Source organism: Hippocampus guttulatus, chromosome 2 (assembly GCF_054856545.1).
Source record: "Hippocampus guttulatus isolate MCC_2025c chromosome 2, RoL_Hgut_1.0, whole genome shotgun sequence".
NCBI classification, from domain to species: Eukaryota; Metazoa; Chordata; class Actinopteri; order Syngnathiformes; family Syngnathidae; genus Hippocampus; species Hippocampus guttulatus.
The window spans coordinates 31,515,189-31,534,850 of NC_141262.1; the positions used below are offsets into that span (position 1 = coordinate 31,515,189).

Consider the following 19,662-nt stretch of genomic DNA (forward strand, 5'->3'; position numbering starts at 1 on the left):
GAAATGAAGTTTAAAAAAAATTACAATTAGTTTCATGCACCCCCACTCGTATAAACACGGTATTCAAATTTATATTGCATTTGTGAAATATGAAGTAAGCATCATCCACCCGTTTATATACATCCCAGGGGCGGCTGTTACGCCACTTGCTGTGGACTGAAAATGACATCACAGCAGCCCAGGGCTGCCAATCGTGGCTCAGCTTGCAAATGTCACATTACCAAACTCAGAAAACAAGCGGGGATCACATTTTGTTGGGGTGTCTCTGGCTTTACTGTATTCGAATCCTATAAACGGAAGAAATTATACTCTGATTGGATTAATTATGTTCCATATCAACATTTAAATTATATCCAGATTTATATTTGTTTCTTTGCACAATATTTTCTGATGGCTTTTTAATTGTAATTTTTAATTTAATCTCAATTAAATCGAAATTTGATCCAAGCACAGTACCTATGGAATTTGTGAGACTCTTAGCAATACTGAATTTGGCCATTTTTGCTAGAATCCCAAGCCTCCATCAAAACAAGCCATCTTGACAGCTAAAAACATGTGGTTAGGAAGTTTCACACAAACAAATTGATCATAACAACAATCTCCTTGGTGTGGTCTAATAAACTTGCTGAGCCTGTAAACGCTCCACTGCTGTGTTGGACCTTGTTGACAAATGCAGGTGCACTGTGCAGGACAGAAAAAAAGTGCTCCTCTCTCAGGGTGTCTTTGCAAAGCGTATACACTTGTGCCTGTCATACATTTTCTTCCTCCGCAATGGAAGCTTCTCATGCACCATCAGCCGTCTCCGCGCTTTGATCTCGGCTCGGCAATGCGCATGCGCACCTCACTGGCTCCTCTGCACCGTCTCCGGCAAGTTGGATGTGCGCGCTGCTCACTCGCATCCCGAAACCGCCTCAAAAACTGTTGAGATGGGGAGGATCAGGAAAAACCACTTTGGGATTTTGACTTTTTCCCTGCTCGTCACTTTTGTCTGGACTCAAAGGTAAACGGTTTTCACGTCGGCTGTGCTTCATGCGATGATTACCTTCATTTTGGGGGGGCATGACACCACCTTTTTTCCCTTTTCTCCTTTTTAGCGTCAAGGATCTAAAAGATCCCAGCAACATGCCTCTGGTTAAGGAGACGGTGGACAGACTGATGACTGGATACGACATTCGATTGAGGCCCGATTTTGGTGGTAAGAGCCCCCCCCCCCCCCCCCCCCCCCAAAAAGCCATCGTGGTGATGACATGGGTCAGAAAATCTGCATTAATTGGCATAATGCGGTTAGACAAACGAAATACGATTAATAAATCGATGAAAGCCGCTGACAAAACGACAGAGACGAACATCGGCGTGTTCTGTCACGAAGATGTAATTGATATGAGAAGATTTGTCCTCCTAATGGCTGCCTGTCTTTGCAGGTGCACCAGTGGCCGTGGGCATGAACATAGACATCGCCAGCATAGACATGGTGTCCGAAGTCAACATGGTAGGTGCATCTTCAATCCTGCACAAAATCATATGCATGCATGGCGCAGTTGGGAACGGGGAAAATTCGCACTGTTTTACATGTGGATGTATCACCTATGCTGTGAAATCAAATGTTTTTTTTTTTTTGTCCTAAATGCGGATTTTGAGTGTCCGTGTCCACCGACGCGATGTTCGTCTCAGTCCCGCATTTGCAGCTCTGGCCGCATTTGAATTCCGTACACACACTCGGTGGCGCACTCAGACGCACTGGCACGGCTACGCGCGCTCGGAGCTGTGGGCGTGCGTGTGCGCGAGTGTGTGCCTGCGTGTGCGTGTGTGAGTGCATCACGTTCCTTGCTCCACTAGTGTAATTTTGTTGACACGCACACGCACACGCTCCGCTCCTCAAGGACTGGCATGTATTCGTGCATGGAACCTGAGGCCCGGGGGCCATACGGGACCCGAAGGAACCTTTGATGCTGTCCGTCGTGCAGTTTTTGAATCAAATAATACCTTTTAGGAACAGTTACACCAAGCCCATTGTCTTCATATAATTTAAGAATGTTAAAGATACCCCCTCATCCCAATTTAGCATTTTGTTTTTAATCCCACCTTTTTTTCGTATATATAAAGTTTCTCATGCTGAGACAGCTATGCTTGAAATCCTATTTTCAAAAAAAGTTACCAATGAATAATCAATGATAAATATACAAATATCATGGCAGTCGAATGCAAATATCATCTGAACATTGTTAAAAAAAATCACAATGCTAACGATCTAAATGTTGCCACATCTTTACTCTGTTGCTAAAAATTTGAGTAAATGGTGGTGGTTCATTGAAATACACATCTTGCATAGCGATTAAGCTAAACAGCTTCATAGCAATCACGTGAGTTGTTCAACTGACATTTGTTGCCCTTCAAACTCCGCAGACACAAGTGCATGGATGTTCCTAACGACTCATGAAACCCGTTACATTCTTGACTTTATACATTTAAAATATCAGTAAAGAGATGCAATTGTTCTGACACTTTCCCAAAATTTTCAAACATTTCTTGGAAATAAAACCATCTATTTTGCACTGCTGTTGCATGAATGCAAAAATACTGGCGCTTTTGACCAAAAGTCCATCTGGTGGACTGCAACAAAATAGTGGAACAACAAAGTGGAATTGATGGTAAAGATGACTTGATTGTCACAGAAAGACCATTTGGTATAGAATAGGGGAAAAAAAGGAACTCTCAAAAGACTAAGATGAATTTGTGTTTGAAAAATCCTTTTCAATATCCCCAAAAATGTAATTAACATTTTCAAAAATAGGGTGCAGATCATGAAATGTTGTTTGGGAAAATACATACCGGTAAAGACATGTTGCCATTAAAAGTTTGAAAACAACTTTATTGTGTTTTTTTTTTTTCTGAGAAACAATGTTTACCTTTTGCAGCCAAAAATTGAATTACTCAAATCAGGAAAAAGAATAGAGTTTAAAAATGAAATAAAGTTGTATTTTTCTTTACCATTAGTGATAAACCTTTACGAAAATGTTCCATATACAGCTCTGAAAAAAAACCCCTGAAACTACTTTCTCTTGTTATTTATTGGTATGTTTGCATTTAGAAACATTTTTGTTTTAGTACTATAACTACTGACAACTTTAGTCAGTTTCATCATTTCATCATATATTTTCTTATGAATGCTCTCACAAGACTGTTCCAATTAAAATGGCATGGTTAATGCTGCAATCCAATTGAGTGTGCTGTTCCTTCTGGTGTGCCCACCTTGGCCACCAGGAGGCAGTGCTGCAGTGCTGAAATGAAACAGACTTTTTCTTCGGCAGTACGACTACTCAGTGAGTTGCTACGATATTAGTCATCTTCCGAGAGGATAAAGAATATATTGCTATGGGTACTACAAGTGTCGCTCCAACAATTGTTTAAATATCCATTGCGCCTCTTAGCATGTCAATGTGTGGGATTTTTCTTTTACATTGTTCTTTAGCTTTAACTAAACTGACCTTTTTAAGGCTAAGATACACAGTTAAGTACATGTATTTCTCTTTATTTTGAAGTTAGTCTAACTTAAAATTTCAACTGGATTGGAATTAAACAGTTTGAAGCATATTTTGGAGGGATGAGAACAGATCTTGATGCTGACAGCTATAAATGTGGTTATGTTGTATGCTTACATGTGTTGTCAAAGCTCAAGCACACTCCCTTTGTCCTGATTAATTTTTTTGGTTGCAAGAACCATGCACAAAATTCAGCATTCGGTACAAAAGGATCACCAAACGATCTGTCACATTTTGTGAATGTAACCTGTGTGCAGTCGCTAAAGTGCAACTGGCTGGAAAAATTGGCACCCTGCCTTTATTTGTGCAAAAATCAAATCTTAGCTGTCTGGTCACCTTTTGTGAAATGAAACTGGAATTCAAAACCAAATAAAAAGAACTCCGCTTTCACGAAGAAATGCAGATTAAGGACAAGAATTGAGGCAAACTGAGAGGCTCTTGAACCTTTACATCAGGGGTGGGTAACTCCGGTCCTCGAGGGGATGAGGGTCATTAACGGAGATTGCGAATGAGCTGATCATATGAATCAGGTGTGTTGGAGAAGGGAAACATTTAACATGTGCAGAAGAGCAGCCCTTGAGGACTGGAATTGCCCACACTTGCTTGACATGTTTCAATTGGTGCTGCTGGTTCTGTTTACAACAGAGTTAAAACTTCAAATGTCCATAGATGACGGAAATTATTGCAGTAATTTTTATTTTATTTTTTTCATGAAGGAAAGGTGCTATTTATTTGATGGTGGCGTTCATATGTCTTAAGAGGATGATACACTCTGTGACTAATTGGGGCATAAGGTCAATTGAGAAAAAAAATGCACAATATATCAAGGGTTGTGTTTGCAGAAGGATTCACAAAAAGCCCAATAGAGGAGAACTCTTTTATAATATGAAAATAGTATGAGGGATTGGAAGTGGTGGTGTTTTCAATTATCCGTGATGCCATTTTTAAGCAAATGGCACCAAAGTGTGTTCCGTACATATATATACTGTATATATAAATAAATACATAAATAGGTTACGGTACAACAAATGAAAAATCCAATTTTATCAAAATGTTAAATGGTCACTAGGGTGCACTTACATAGTGCTTTATCATCATCGTATGTTTGCAAAGCCAGATTGATTCATCCCATTCAAATGTATCAGAGTGTAGCCTACACCAGCATGATGATGCAGCGAATCAATTATCAACCCATGGAAAGATTTTCCTTTTTTAGTTTAAAATAACTTCAATAATTTCCAGGGTCTCGCGCCGTACCAAAGATGATTTTCTCTCTTTGGTTCAATTTTAAATCACAATTTCGTTGGCCTCTCAAAACTAGCATGAAGCAAGTTCGTCTCACAAGTCCGGCGTCCAACTTTGCAAACTCCCTTTCGCTTGTCGCTAGGACCGTGTGAAGAGGCCAACATTATTTATTGACGAACTTCCTAGCAGTTGAATTTAATGCTCAATAACCGGCCAAATATTGCCATACACCAGAGACATGTGTCATTCACGCGCATCAATTCCAGTCACCACTGGGTTAATGGGAATTCAGAAATAATTTGCCTTTTTATTTGAATTAAATTACGGTAAATGGGCTGTCACTTTGATAGCGCTTTCCTACCTTTGGTACTCAAAGCAATTTACACAGTTTTTCTCATTTACCTGCGGATGGCACAGCATCAGGGGGTTCGGCATCTTGCTCAAGGACAGATCAATGGCTGGGGATCAAACCCCCAACCTCAGGGTTGGGAGACGACCATTCTACCACTGAGCCATGCCGCCCACAGTCACAATATTGAGTAAAAAAAATTGTAATTAGGTTATTGTTTTTCAAAATTGTTCAGCCCTAGCACATGTGCAATCTGAAAGTTATTTACTAAGCTTCACTGGCACAGCTGTTTAAGTGCGCTCGCTCCGCACGAGCCCAACAACTGAATGATCCGAGATGAGCAAAATGGTTTACTTTGGTGGAGGATGCAGCCACAGCGGAAGTGCCTCAGGGGGCCGGGGGGAGATTTGGAATAGAAACCCCTTCACTGGTTTTTCACCTCCCTTTCTGCCTCCCGCCTCCATCCTCTCACTCCCACCACTTTGACTGGATCCCTGGCTGTGACTCTGGGCTCAGCAGCCATGTAATCCACCTCTGCCTTGCTCTAAAGGCTCCTCTTACTTAAGAACTGGGCCTCCATGCAAGCATCCATGTGGAAAAAAACACTGCTTCATACATCCTTGTGTGGAGCATAACACAAAACTGTGCTTAAAACGCTGAATGGTGACTGACGTCACGCAGTCCCCTGTGGCCATGACAGAGAATTCGTCTTGTGATAAGCCCGCCACATGTGTCTCTGATCTGACAGGGCAACATTTCCGCTCAAACTTGGTTGCTGGCGACGTGCAACTTATGTAACGGGTCACAATGTCCTCCTCCTTCCTTCAGGAGATGAGAGGAGCTGATGAGATTGATCTTGCTGAAATCAATAATATCAGAGGTGCAAGCGTGATTGTGGGAATTGAAGTTGGTGACCTCCGCTCTGTGCTGGGCCGCTTTGATCTTCCTCATCAGGCCAGGATGCTTTTGACAAACAAACACAGGGAGGATGACGATTTATTTATTTATTTATTTTCACGTCTCTGCGGTGGCCAGCTGATGAACCCTTTATGAGATCTGTGATCATATTATCCAGGTCCAAATACACATCAACCATGTTTTGGCACGGTCTACAATCTAATGAGATCAAAACAAAAATTCTGTCAGGGGTGTTATCTTCAGTATGAGGACTCTATTTTCATCACCAACATAAATCCTGAGCAGCTCATGCTGTTACTCTGCACAGAGATGATTTCAACCCCATGTTGCTAATTTCGTGGAGGAGAGCAAGCCGGGCGGATCTACAAGTGGGAGGACTGCACCGCTGTGGGAGTGGTCACAGCAGAGTTCAGTCATAGCCAATCAATGTGGTTTCTTTCATTCCTTTTATATGTGATGCACGAGTCATACACTAGAGTCTCTCAACAACACGGGAGAACATCGTACGCGTGCTCCCTCATAGCTGTACTACCCAGTGGGATGATTTAAAAAATACTATATAATGATTCAGAAGGTTTGATGGCCGCTGTTCACATACAGTATTTATGAATGGAATACGTCGTATCAGATAAGCTATCATGCATATGTAGTTATTTTGTCAAGAATGTTTTGTATTGGACTTAATAATTTGATCACCACTGAAAGCATATTTGATCTGTCTCTATTTGTCCCCCTATACAAATCCCGATAGCCATATTGCCGTTTCAGCCTCCAGATTTGTTTAAGTAGATACAGTATATTTTCAGATGACGTGAATTTTGGGATGTTTCATCGGCGTTCCCATAATGCGGTAGTTGTGTTGGTTAGTTTATTTAGTTCGCTACAACTGTTGACCTATAAAGTCCCTCCATCCATTTTTCGATCTTCTTTATCCTCATGAGGGTTGCGGGTGGTGCTGGGGCCTATCCCAGCTTTCTTCGGGCAGTAGGCGGGGGACACCCTGAACCGGTTACCAGCCAATCGCAGGGCACACAGAGACGAACAACCATCCGTGCTCACACTCACACCGAGGGACCATTTGGAGTATTCACCTACAAATCCTTGATACATCAAGTTTGAAGGGCTCACACCTAAAATGGCCGAATCAGAAATCAAACTGTTTCACCTCTGAATGATCTCACATTTAAAAGCATGTGGCCCAATAACCTTCCTTGGCTTCTCTAATTCATGCATGGATGGGACTGACTTGCAGCTTTGCATCATGGCCTCAGCAAAAACATTTAATGGTATGGGGATGAAGCAAAATGGAGGACATGTGAAAGAAGCTGCCCTCAGATCAGCGTTGGCCTGTGTGCTGGCCCGTCATCATAGCAGTGAGCGGGTCTGGGTTGTGAACAGCTGCCCGCTTGTCTAATTAAAGCTCCAAATGCCTCTGGTGGAGAATGAACTCAACATTTCGGTTGGGCTCATTGAAGTCGCTGAGGCGGCGGAGCTGCTGCTTGTTTTGGAGTGAAATGGGAATTTGTAATTGGGCTTGTCCTACAACCATGTTTCACAGCTTCAAAAAAACGAAACACACAAAATAGGATAAGAAAATAATCACGAAATACAACTTTGATTGTACCTTCTGGCCCAGGATGCAAATGCTTGAGTCCTACCTGTCTAATCTTAACAACGTAAGAAGTTGCCTGCCCCCTCATAAATCTCATCAAACTTTATTTGTTATGGGGATTGAATTTCTTTCCTTGTGTCAGGATGAAACTTTTACCCTGTCCGAGAGCCACAAATAGTTCAGTCCTGTCCTTCATGAAACAAGAAGTGACCTGCAGACCTAATGGTTAGTTCGTCTCGTTTTATTGTCATTGCATAAATACATAATGAAGTTGCACATGCCCCCCTGTACATAAAAACCAGAACAACATTCAATCATCAGCAACCACACAAAACGTAACATATCATTTAAAATTGCTTTTTAATGAACCTATGCAAATTTGTTTGAGGAATTTCAGTTGGATTTCCCCTGGGTGGTTCGAGTGACACAATGAAAACACACGAAACTGGATATCCTCAGATCAGAATGGGTCCTCTTCAAAATCTGGATGAAAATCAGATTAGAAGTCTGTCAGTTGTTAAGTAAGCACGACAACTGCAGATGCCGGCCAGTGGAGTGTTGTGGAGGTGAGCCTCATGTTTATCGATAGCGGGTAGAATCCCACGTAACGATAAGCAGCATTTGATATTTGTTTTGTTTATGTTTTATTGGACAATTTAAAGTCCTTCATGAAACTGACGTGTATATTTTTGGAACGTGGGAAGAACGCTAACTCCACACAGGAAAGCTGGAGCCCCGATTCGAATCCTGACCATCAGTTAGGCAGATGTCCTAAAGACTAGGTCACCGTGCCACGACATTAAAATTGTTAACTCCAAAAATTGGATACATTTTTGGCAACACACAGTGTCATTCTTGCCTTATTTTCCCTTTTTGCTGTTTGGTGGTTATGTTCCCCTTGCCCCAAAATGCAAATGGTAGAGCCCTGTCCGTCTCACTCTTCATGAACAAGTAACCTGCTAACCAACAAACACCAAGAAGGTCCAATGTAGTTTCGTTTTTTTTTTTGTCTTGTGTGATGAACAGCGATAGCCCATTGAGGCTCGAAAGTTAGCCGCATTGAGGGCCAGCGAAAAGTGCTCGTCAAGTCAGCACTGTGGTAGCCTGACATTACAAATGTGCTACTTGGAGTGGGAAGTGTCCTCCGAGTCTTAGGTGTGACCTGTGGATAACATGGCCAAGACCTTCTTGGCCATGACCTTCTCTTGCTACCGTCACTCAATCTCCTCAATGAGCAGCTGAAATTACATTTGCACATTGCGCTTTGTTTTATGCCAGAAGAGTCTGCGACCTGTCAGACTTTGTGCATATCCGTGAAAAGTATTAAACAAGGTTTCCCTATCATAAATTACACATTCAAAATGATGGTTAAAGATATGCATCATAAAATTAGCCTACAGTCGTTACTTTCTGTAGGTTTACAAAACTAGATTACAGTGGATAACCACCAATACATTTCTACAAAATCTAGGCTGTTCTGAAATGCAGTATTTAAGGTTTCGTCTGTCTTTCAAATTTACACCATCTCAAACTAAAAAGGTGTGTCACGACCGAGTGGTCAAAAATGGAATCATAGTGCACACAATACAGCAGAGTTCGACTAAAACAATTATAAACTGTTCAATAGTAGTGTGTGGGAGCAGGGGAAATGGTTGTGCAACTCTTCTTCTCTTTTGCTCTCCAGCTCTCAAATGCAACATCGCCCCCTAGGTTCATACATTCTACGGGGTCACATATTTTCCACCAAAACTACACCTGCGTGATCCAAATGGGCATGAGATGTGCAATGGTAGTGCGGCTGATTTAATACAAGCAATGCGTCCGTGTTGCATTATTTCACCGTGCAGCTTTCTTTGCCAGGCTGGAATTAGGCTGTCTTCCCCCCCACCTCCTCCTCCTTGTTAATTACATGTAAAATACCTGAGCTCACTGCCTGCAATATAATACTCCTCTCTGAATGTTAATTAGCTGCCTGCGAATTAAAAGATTTAAACAAACCAGCTGTGGTGGCTTCCACGACGGAAGAATTAGCGGGGCGTGAGCGTCTCTCTTAGAACCGTCATTACACTGACATTAGTAAGAGGACGTGGCCGTCACATGACCGGGCATAAAACAAAACAAAACAAAAAAACGTTCCAGCACGTCTGCATGAGAGACACATTCTCTGTCTGTGTTTTGAGAAATACAATTTTGATCGTGTTTGTTCAAACTGATCCTGCTCCATTTTATTTTCAGCATGTGGAAAATAAGCTTGTGTTATTTTTATTCAGTGTTGCCATGACAACACGACTTCTTTTATTTTTTTTTCTCGCTGAATCCGAGGAAGCCAAGGGAAGAAAACATCTTTCTAACATTTACATACTAGGAGATGGATACACAGTTTTCTCCCTTGTACATTGTTTTTATTACGTAGTATACACCTGGGGTGCCCAAGTCCGGTCCTCGAGAGCCCCTATCAGCCTGTTTTAGATGTCTCCATAAGCCAACACACCTGATTCAAATGATCTTTATACGGCATCTGCAGAGCTTGCTGGTACCCTTGATTTGCATGTACTCAGAGAATGCAGGCTTTCACCAAGGCTTACCCATTATCCACCTCCAAAGTCATTGAGCGCACAGTTAAATCATAATGATGTCAAATGTTATTTTCCTTCTGGCTTCGCTGAATTTCTGATTTGACTGACATTCACCATTGAGGTGTAGGCAAATTGGGATTTTGCATCTGGAGAATGGCGGCCGGTCAATAGAGGGCGCAAGGGCACCACCTCACCATTCAGCTGAGTCACCATGAATAAAACAAGTTCTGTCCACCCATCCATCCATTTTCCAATCCGCTTATCCTCACAAGGGTCGCGGAGGGGTGCTGGAGCCTAGCCCAGCTGTCTTTGGGCAGTAGGCGGGGGACATCCTGAACTGGTTGCCAGCCAATCGCAGGGCACACATTGACAGACAACCATTCGCATTCACATTCACCCGTCGGGACAATTTAGAGCTGGGGTGTCAAACTCATTTTTGTCGTGGCTCACATTTTAGTGACCATTTCCCTTGGAGGGCCATTATGACTGAAACTAAAAAAAACAAAACAAAACAAAACAATAGTTGAATAAACCATTATTATTGACTTAAATTACTGGACTGAGGGGGTTGGTTCCAAGAAAATGCTTACAATATGTCTCTTATTTATTACATATCAGAATTTTAAAATTTGGTAGAGATTTTTGTAAGCATCATGGAAGTTGACATGTTTGATTTGCTTTCGCGGGCCACCTGAAATGATGTGACGGGCCAGATCTGGCCCCAGGGCCTTAAGTTTGACACTAGTGATTTAGAGTGTTCCATTAACCTTCCACGCATGTTTTTGGAATGAGGGAGGAAAACAGAGTACCCGGAGAAAACCGATACAGGCACGGCGAGAAACATGCAAACTCCACACCAGGGGCGGTTCTGGATCAATTCCACTGAGGGGGCCGGGCTGGGGCCAGGGGTTTTGATGGGGGGGCACATTCAACCCAGGGCTAAAAAGACAAATTCGAAATCTTATTTGACTTTTTATTTCTTCAGACTTTGAAATTGTAGTCATAACATTACAGTGATGAGAAAAAAACAGTATTAGGAGGGCTAAAATGTCTGCAAGCATAACAATACGCCGTGTCCATCTGTTGAGAATATTCAAGCCAGGGGATGATATGGTACCAGCCTGCCGGGGACAAAAATTGCAAATACACTGAAGCTAGATGTTTTACATGCATATAATCATCCAAATTTTAAAAGGCAATGTCTTATATATTGATCCTGTTAAATAAAAATTAAAATAAAAAGGGAGACTAAAAAAGTTACACGCACACACACACACACACACACGCGCGCACGCACACACACGCGCGCACACACACGCGCATGCACACACACGCACACACACACACACACACGCACACACACGCAAATAGCACTCGTGTCGTGGTAATTTCCTTCTCTGCGGACTGCTTCTCATTTTCCCGCTCATTTTTAAGTGGCGCAGCGCACTAAAGGGTCCGACTAGAATGTTAAATCACGCACTTTGGTTCCACCTTTCGCGTCGGCGACTCGGCACGACTGCGTAATCTGCGCTCGGAGGGGGGGCCACAGGGGGGGCCAGAATCGGTGCTACAGGGGCACTGGCCCCCGTTGCCCCCCCCCCCCCACCCAGAACCGCCACTGCTCCACACAGGAAGGCCTGAGCCGGAATCAAACCCTGCACATCTGCACTGTGAGGCCGACGCGCCTACCCGTAGACCAGGGGTGCCCATTAGGTCGATCCTGATCTACCGGTAGATCTAAGACAGGTCCCAAGTAGATCCGAGGAGTGTCGAGGAGAAAAAAAACAAACAACCATTTGTGTGTCTTTGTACAAGTTAGTAATATATTTTTTTGTGTTAATGTACACTGCACCCTAATCATCTTATCGGTCCCATTTTCACCCCAAAAATATTGAAAAAATAAAATAAAACAGATAAATCTTGAATTTACGGTGGTGCGTGATTACGTCACCTGAAGTTATTAGCTCTCAGCAGTCTGCAATTGCAGCTTGTGATCAGAATTGTTGCGCTCTATCTTTTACCGTCATTATTCTCATTCAGAGTTTGCTTCGTGTACAATTCACCGAGGGCACGGGCAAAGAATAGGAATCTAGGAGGGCCCAGGGAAGCACTTTAAAATGGTACGTGTGAGCTACGATAGTTAACAGGCTGCAAAAGTGAGTCACATGCCTCGGTTTCAGGCTGTTTCTCATCATGGTGTGCGTGTGTGTGCGTGCGTGTGTGTGTGTGTGCGTGTTTGTGTGTGTGTGTGTGTGTGTGTGTGTGTGCGCGCGTGCGCGCGCATGCCGGTAATGGTAGATCCCGGGAGGTTAGTTGATAGAAAAGTAGATCTTCGATCCAAAAAGTTTGGGCACTCCTGCCGTAGACCATCGAGCCGCCTGGGATTTATAAATTCAGTTTTAACTACAGAGGTGCCTTGAGATACAATTGACCTGTGTTGTTGTTTTGCTTTAACTTGCAAGCACAAAATAGAGACCAGTACTGCATGTTGGCAGAAAACTCAACTCACTTCAAAATATGCAACTGTGTGACAAATAAGATATAATTAGTAAAGAATAGTGAATAAACTTTCAATGTGTTGAATGCCATCTCCAGAAATTTACTCTCTAACTAAACATAAAACAAAAAGAATTACACCACGGGTGACTAAACAACTTTGCTGTTGGGATACCTCTATTAGCTTAATGCTTACCCATAATGGAAAATGCCAAACAAGGAGCATCGACATTTGCGATAATACAACCCCTTTATAATGGACATTGGAAAACAAATGGAGCAACACACGGAGACAGATCATTTCACGACACAAGCATATATTCAACATCCTCTGTAAAAAACAAAACAAAACAACAAATATACCGGTAATTGCCGCTAACCGAAGCACCGAGAGCAGTGGTGACTTCATTTGTTTATGTCTGACTTTATTGTACCACGTCCAGATGACGACAATTTTTTCATGTCCGCATACAGAATCCAGAGCAAATACGCAGCAGCTGAATTAAACGCATGACTGCAATAAAACATGAAGTCACTGTATTCCTGGAAACATTCGTCTTTGCAATGATCGCTGATTTACGTTGATTTGCCGACTATCCGTCATTGTTAGTGGCACAAATGATGTCTTCATTACAAAAAGTAGCTTATTTTGAGTCTTTTTGACTGCTCCATTGACTCCACGGAGCTCTCCAGCCAGTTTTAAGATACGAATGGCAGCTGCAGGACAAAGTCATTAGTTATGCTAAGTGGACACGCAGATTAATATGGTCAGAAGCATAATTATAGCAAAAGAACAACACTTAATCCCGGGGCTCTCTTCCATGCAAACTGGGCTTTTCCGCTTTATATTTAATCCGTGGTGACCAGCCTTGTTTGTAAATACTAACGTAAGTACTGTATGTTTGTGATGCATGACATGAGCCATTACTGCATTCTTGATGGTAAACCCTGAACAAGACTAGTGTGTATGATTATATTATCCATCCATCCATTTTCTGAACTGCATATCCTGATTATGGTCATGGGTGAGCTGGATCCTCTCCCATCTGACTTTGAGTGTGAGGCAGGGCACACCCTGGTCGCCAGTCAATCACAGCACAGGGTGCACACAGAGTTTCCCCAACCTTGATAAAGCCAATGCACATATTTCACATCGGAAAAAATATATATACTGTATATCACGCCACACCACTGAGCAAAATCATTCACAAAACGTTAAATGTACGTTCTGGCATTTCTTGGAGGGGCGTTTGATTGTTCTGCCGTTTACCATATATATGCTTGGCGTAGATCAATTAACAAAACATGTTTTTAATTTAGACGATAAATAATTTTATTTGGACGACCAAATAATAACATTGACGTTGGATAATGTGCCACAGCAACCATTTACACTCACATTTCTTAAAATTGATCTTGAAATGGAACAATTTGGTTTCGATTTGTTGCACTCATATCTTTCAAATCAAAACCAATTTTTGAGTGTACGTAGCTTTCAAACATGTTTTTGTTACACCTCTCTTCTAAAGTCTACTTGCATTTGTCCTGGAAAACTGGTTAATTAAAAAAGTCATCACAGTATTTCCTGTCATATCCGAAACATATTCAACACAATGAAAAAGCACAAAAATATTCAACATTTTAATTTGTCAATTTGTGAATTAGAAGTAAGAAAATAATAAACACATTTTTTTTCATTGTTACATTAAAAAAAAGAAAAAAGATTGCCAGGGTGAACTTGGCCCTGTTGTTCTCTCTTCCACTCTGGTGCAGAGGCAAAAAGCTGTTTGTGGTTGGTCGTCAGAGATCTCCATTCAAGGCCTTGAATGTGTTGATGACTTCCTTAATGATTCTGTCAGGCACTTTCTCCACTGAAGCTAAGTGGCTGAAAAACAGCTCGTTGACAGCAAACGCTAAAGAATCATACAAGCATCATGAGGCCTTTCAGGGTGAGAGGATGGGCGGGAGGGGGGAAATTTCAGCTCTTATATTTAACTTGAAGCCTGCATGTGCAAATGCAGTTCGACCAGTTGAATGAATGCATTATGACTGGTTTATGTGCAGTTTTTTGGCACCATCAGCAGTAGTTGGTAGCCCTAACATGAGAGTGCCAAAAAAATGCTCGCTTATTTTGGTACTTGGCACAAAAGCCTCTATTATCATAGACAGTGCGCGTGCGCCATTGCGCAAATGTTGCTGTATGCTGAATTTCGTATACATTGAAATGCACCCGGCAGAGTGACAATTTTGTGGCACAAAGTCGAAACCTATGCCTGGTCAGACAATGTCTATATCCCAGCACAGCTAACTTGATGTGATTTTCGTGAATTTGATTGAGGCACAGGAAGACAGATTGAACTCTTTCATAAATATGTGAACAGATGGAATCAAACCCTCTGAGCCATTGTATATTCTTTAAATCATCACAGTGATGGGGCGGGGGGACAAGTGTGTGTGTGTGTTTCCAAGTACCCACATCACAGATGTGTTTTTGTCATGTCCAGACGCTAGTGCGTGACTAGCGCGCTGAATTTAAACGGATTGAAATTAGCTGCTTTGATTCCCAATGATTGAAGTCGGATGTGACAACTCCGAGCTGCACTCATCTACTTTTTTTACAAACATTGGGGTTAACCCGTGGTTATAATAGTTTTGGATTTTTCATTTTAGTTTTTATTTTTATTTTATTTTCACTTTTATATATTGTTTTTTGAGGGGATGCTTTATTTTAATTTAGGTTTTATTAGTTTTAGTATTAGTTTTAGTTTTTTTTAAATACATGGAGTGTTTGTTGGGTGCAAGATAAAAAAAAAGGGTCACTAAATATTGTAATAAAGTGAAGTCGACTACAACTGATCTTCCGTTTTCTGTTGCTACAGATGTAGAGGAAATACAGAAAAAAATATTTTTTAAATCAACCCCAAAAACTCATGTATGATATGAATTGACACAGATCAAAATGAAGGATATTTTCGCAATAATTATTGTTACCGGTAGTTTTATAAACCTATGATGTAGTTTCAGTTTGTTTTCATTTTAGTTTGAAAGCATTTTCGTTGATTTAATTTCGTGAAGAATCTTTTTTCACTTTTAGTTTTTTTTTTGTTTTCTTAACGATAATAACCTTGGGTCTAACCTGCCTCTGCCTAGAGATAAATTGAGATTTACGACGACTATGAAAAAAAAAGCCCCGAGCTCCGCTTGTACACTAAACCAAGGTGAACTGGTTGATGCTACAGAGCAGGACGCGGTTCCGTCATGAAGAGACAGCGAGCGCTTCGTAAGGGGAGTCTTCAAATCCATGCAACAGAAATGTGTGCTCATTGGCACTTTCCTGCCTTATAGGCTGTGACGGCTGATGTAGTCGTAATGGAGGTCTTGTAACAACAGTCGCCTGTCAGATTTTTCAGCGAAACACAAACATCGTCGTTGACAATCTGTCAGATTCCTAATGGGGGGTTGTTAGCCCCACAAACACAACTGCGGCGCCGCTGTCGCTGTGCAACCAGCCTTGATGCCTCCTTTCCACCCAAAGCGGCTGCGCCCACTGCGAATCCTCTCTGCATTTACGCATTCGGGGTGTTGTCATGCTGCTTTTTAAAAAAAAAAAAATATTCAATGCTCTCCACTCCACAAGATGTCTCCCTCACTGGTGCTCACTGAGCCGTCTGCGTCATGTTAATGGAGTTTGTGACAAGGAGAGTGAAGGTCGCTTGGCGAGCCCGCACTCCGACACGGGATCTCGGTCATCTGCAGCTTTTTTGGGACGCTGTGTGCTGCTTAGCCTTTCTCACCTGCCTCGTCCCCCAGCCCCCATCTTCTAAGTGGACACTCGGCTCTGAATACATAAAACCCCATACAGTATTCCCGTTATATCTGGTTATTTTTAGTTGAAGAAGGACACAGTCCTGGAAAAAAAAATACTGAATGTATTTTGGTCCGTGATGTGGATGCCTCGGGATCTTAAAGAATGAAGTAAAATATTGCAGATTACAGGTTTCATGGTGGCCTAATTGCGAGGACATCCGCATCACAGTTTGGCAATTTGGTGTTCAACTCCGAGCTCAGACGTTCGACTTCCTTCCCCATTCCCAAAGCATGCATTTGGTTCACTGAAAACTCAATGCAGAGCATCAATAGGTTTGGGTCAATTAATCAAAATGAGATTGCAATGTTGTAGAATACAATTTTCAAATTGCAAATCTACAATTTGGAGGGGGAAAAAAAACTCTGCTTCTTTTTGGTCTGGTAGGCTTTATTTTTTTTTAATATACTGAGAATGTATAATGACTTGCTTTAACATTTTTCACTTTAATGTAATAAGGGGTTTTGTAACAAGAAAATGGTTGTACTGTCATATCTCTGTTATTATGGATTACATATGACAATTTGAAATTTTGGTTCAGACTTTCACGGGCCGCGTGAAAGGATGTGGCGGGCCAGATCAGGCCCCCGGGCCTTGACTTTGACACCTTTGGTCTAGCTAGATTAATTGCTTCAGAGGTGCAGTCCACATTCTTTTCATACATGCAATTGTTACATGAAATTTGAAAAGTTTAAGTGATAAAGCCACAGACTTCTTTGCCTTATTGTTGTAACCTGACTAATGATTTATTGATTTGTGCCACACTTTTTGTCATTAGAAATTTATGGTTCATTTGACTTTATTTTAGCATAAACCGAACCTAAAGGACCAAAAACATTGTATGTATAGTAAATCCGAAATGGTTTATGATAAAACACATTAATTTATTGCTTATGAAAAAAATAGATGAGATGTCCTTGAAAAAATAATGGCATATTAAATCACATTGGCAATTAAATGAGTTTTCAAAATCGTTCAGTCCGAGTGTGAATGCTCATTTGTCTCTGTGCCCTGCGATTGACTTGCAACAGGCTCCAGTTCACACTTGACCCTTATGAGGACAAGTGCTGCAGAAAATGGATGCAGGATTTATGGAATAAATATTTCAAATTATGCGGTTTGATTATTTCAAATGAGTCACTGCAAAGCAAATGGCAGTAATGTAATCAGTTGTGGAATGCGTGAAAGGCTATCAGTAGCGAGAGATGCCCAGTGGTGCGCGTGTGAAGGCGCCATCTGTAGACCCGTAATTGCACTCGCAAAGTCACAGCACAGCCAGGGGGCAGCATGCAGGTGTTCGCTACTCCAACACAAATCAACCACGAATGCACACAACACATGCACTTAACTGAGCATGAATAAAAACAAGACACCGGCACCTTGACAGCATTCAAATCTCGCATTCAAGTTTTGCTTGCCATTTTCTGGTTCCTTATTTTACGGAATTATGCTACAAATGCTTGGGATGGCAGGAGCACCATTAAAATGAATGCAAATAGAGAAGTTTGTTCCATGTAAAACATAAGGGACAAAGAAAGGCCGACACGCAGTGGCGGTCTTAGCTTGAAAGGTGTTGCCTAGCACCTTGCCTTTAGCAAGCGCTTTTGTTAATGCGTTGTTTCTCCTGGCTCCTTGTGACCAGCGATTTCTGTTTGTAGTTTGTCGGTGCGCTTTTCTGTAAATAAAGCCTGCATTTCTGCAATCCCAAAAACATTATTCGGTTCGGTCCCGAACATGACAAATCGCTGGCAGCAAAAAGCCAGGAAAACGAAACATGAACACAAAACGTTTGCAAAAGGCAAGGTAACAGCAAATCTTGAAAATACACAAAACAACACACAACATAGCAAAACATATTTGCATGTTTAAAGGTATTGCCCAGTCAAAAATGTTTAACCCCATTGGCAGTTCCACGCTTCTGTACTTCTTCTCTATAGACATACCGCAACACCAAAATAAATACATTTAAAACGAATGCTGAAAGCTTGTGCATCATATTAATTGACAACGATGACAACGAAAGACATTCATTGCACCCGTAGCTAGTTTGAGTTATTTTTAAACCAACATGCAGCAATTTTTGGACATAAAAGAAATCCTTCGACTCAGTGTGTGCCTATGCTTGCTCAACATGGCGACCGGTGCGGGTCCGTCAAGCAGCAGCGAACGATCCCATAAGTGATGGAGCCGAGCGATCTGCAGCCGGATAATGAGACGGAGGGGGAGTGAGCGTGAGAGGAAAAGGTTCAGCGGGAACTCTGGGTAATGGGGCAAGGACGGCAAAGTCCTCGCTTGACTTTTCCCTTTCGCAACAACATCAACATGGCAGAAGCCCGTGTATTTTTAGATGCCCTTTTACGCGACGTTTCGGCGGCGAGGGAGTTAGACCCAAAAAGCGGCGATTACTTTGTCACGCCGGTGCGCGATAAAACAAACAAAAAAGACTCGGGGAAAACGCTGTAACGAGCCATGATGATGGCCATGTTTTACAGGCTGTATTCCTTCATTACAGCAACGGCTCTGCTCAACACCGTAAAAGAGCACATAACACCGCAGTGCTGTATTTCTCTGTGGGTGTGTGGGTGTCAAGAGTGAGATGCAGAGAAAGAGAGATGAGGTGTAAACGCAAAAATATTTCGCGCTTTCTGCCATATCTTCAGTACTTCTGGCTATTCATCACGAAGCAGAATTACAAGCAAAGGCAGCCAGGAGAAGAGAGAGCGCCCAAGCCCCAGCTGCAGGAAGCTATTGGCTATTTGCATCCCAGGCAAAATTGTCTCAATAAAGCGGAAAGTTTCGTCATTTGTTCCAGTGGAAGCAGATATTTTTAGCACGACAACAGTCAGCCAGCTGAGAACGTTACCCTGCGGTTATGATGTCAAAATTAGGAGAGGTTTGTTGAATTTGAACCCGCCGAGTGCAGCGGCGATGGCCCGCGGTACGAGCAGTGGCCTTTCAGTCCGCGATCGACCTTTTACATGACTTCCTTAGCATGTAGAGCGTGTACAGCGTGTGGCCACACATGTATGATGGAGTCATCTTGACATGGATGTGCAGGAGGA

At 42.1% G+C, this 19,662-nt stretch overlaps 1 protein-coding gene across 2 annotated transcripts in view; it reads left to right on the top strand.

Annotated features, from left to right (window-relative positions):
- Positions 1-831: 831 nt before the first annotated feature.
- gabrb2a (gamma-aminobutyric acid type A receptor subunit beta2a) overlaps positions 832-19,662 on the top strand; it is a 45,571-nt gene continuing 26,740 nt past the window's right edge. The window contains exons 1-3 of one of the 2 annotated variants that reach the window (XM_086105689.1): positions 832-1,000; positions 1,095-1,195; positions 1,422-1,489. In XM_086105689.1, coding sequence (XP_085961815.1) covers positions 927-1,000; positions 1,095-1,195; positions 1,422-1,489 — 243 coding nt within the window. In that variant the 5' untranslated portion in view covers positions 832-926. The remainder of the gene's footprint in view (positions 1,001-1,094; positions 1,196-1,421; positions 1,490-19,662) is intronic. The other variant, XM_086105688.1, reaches the window with a different exon arrangement.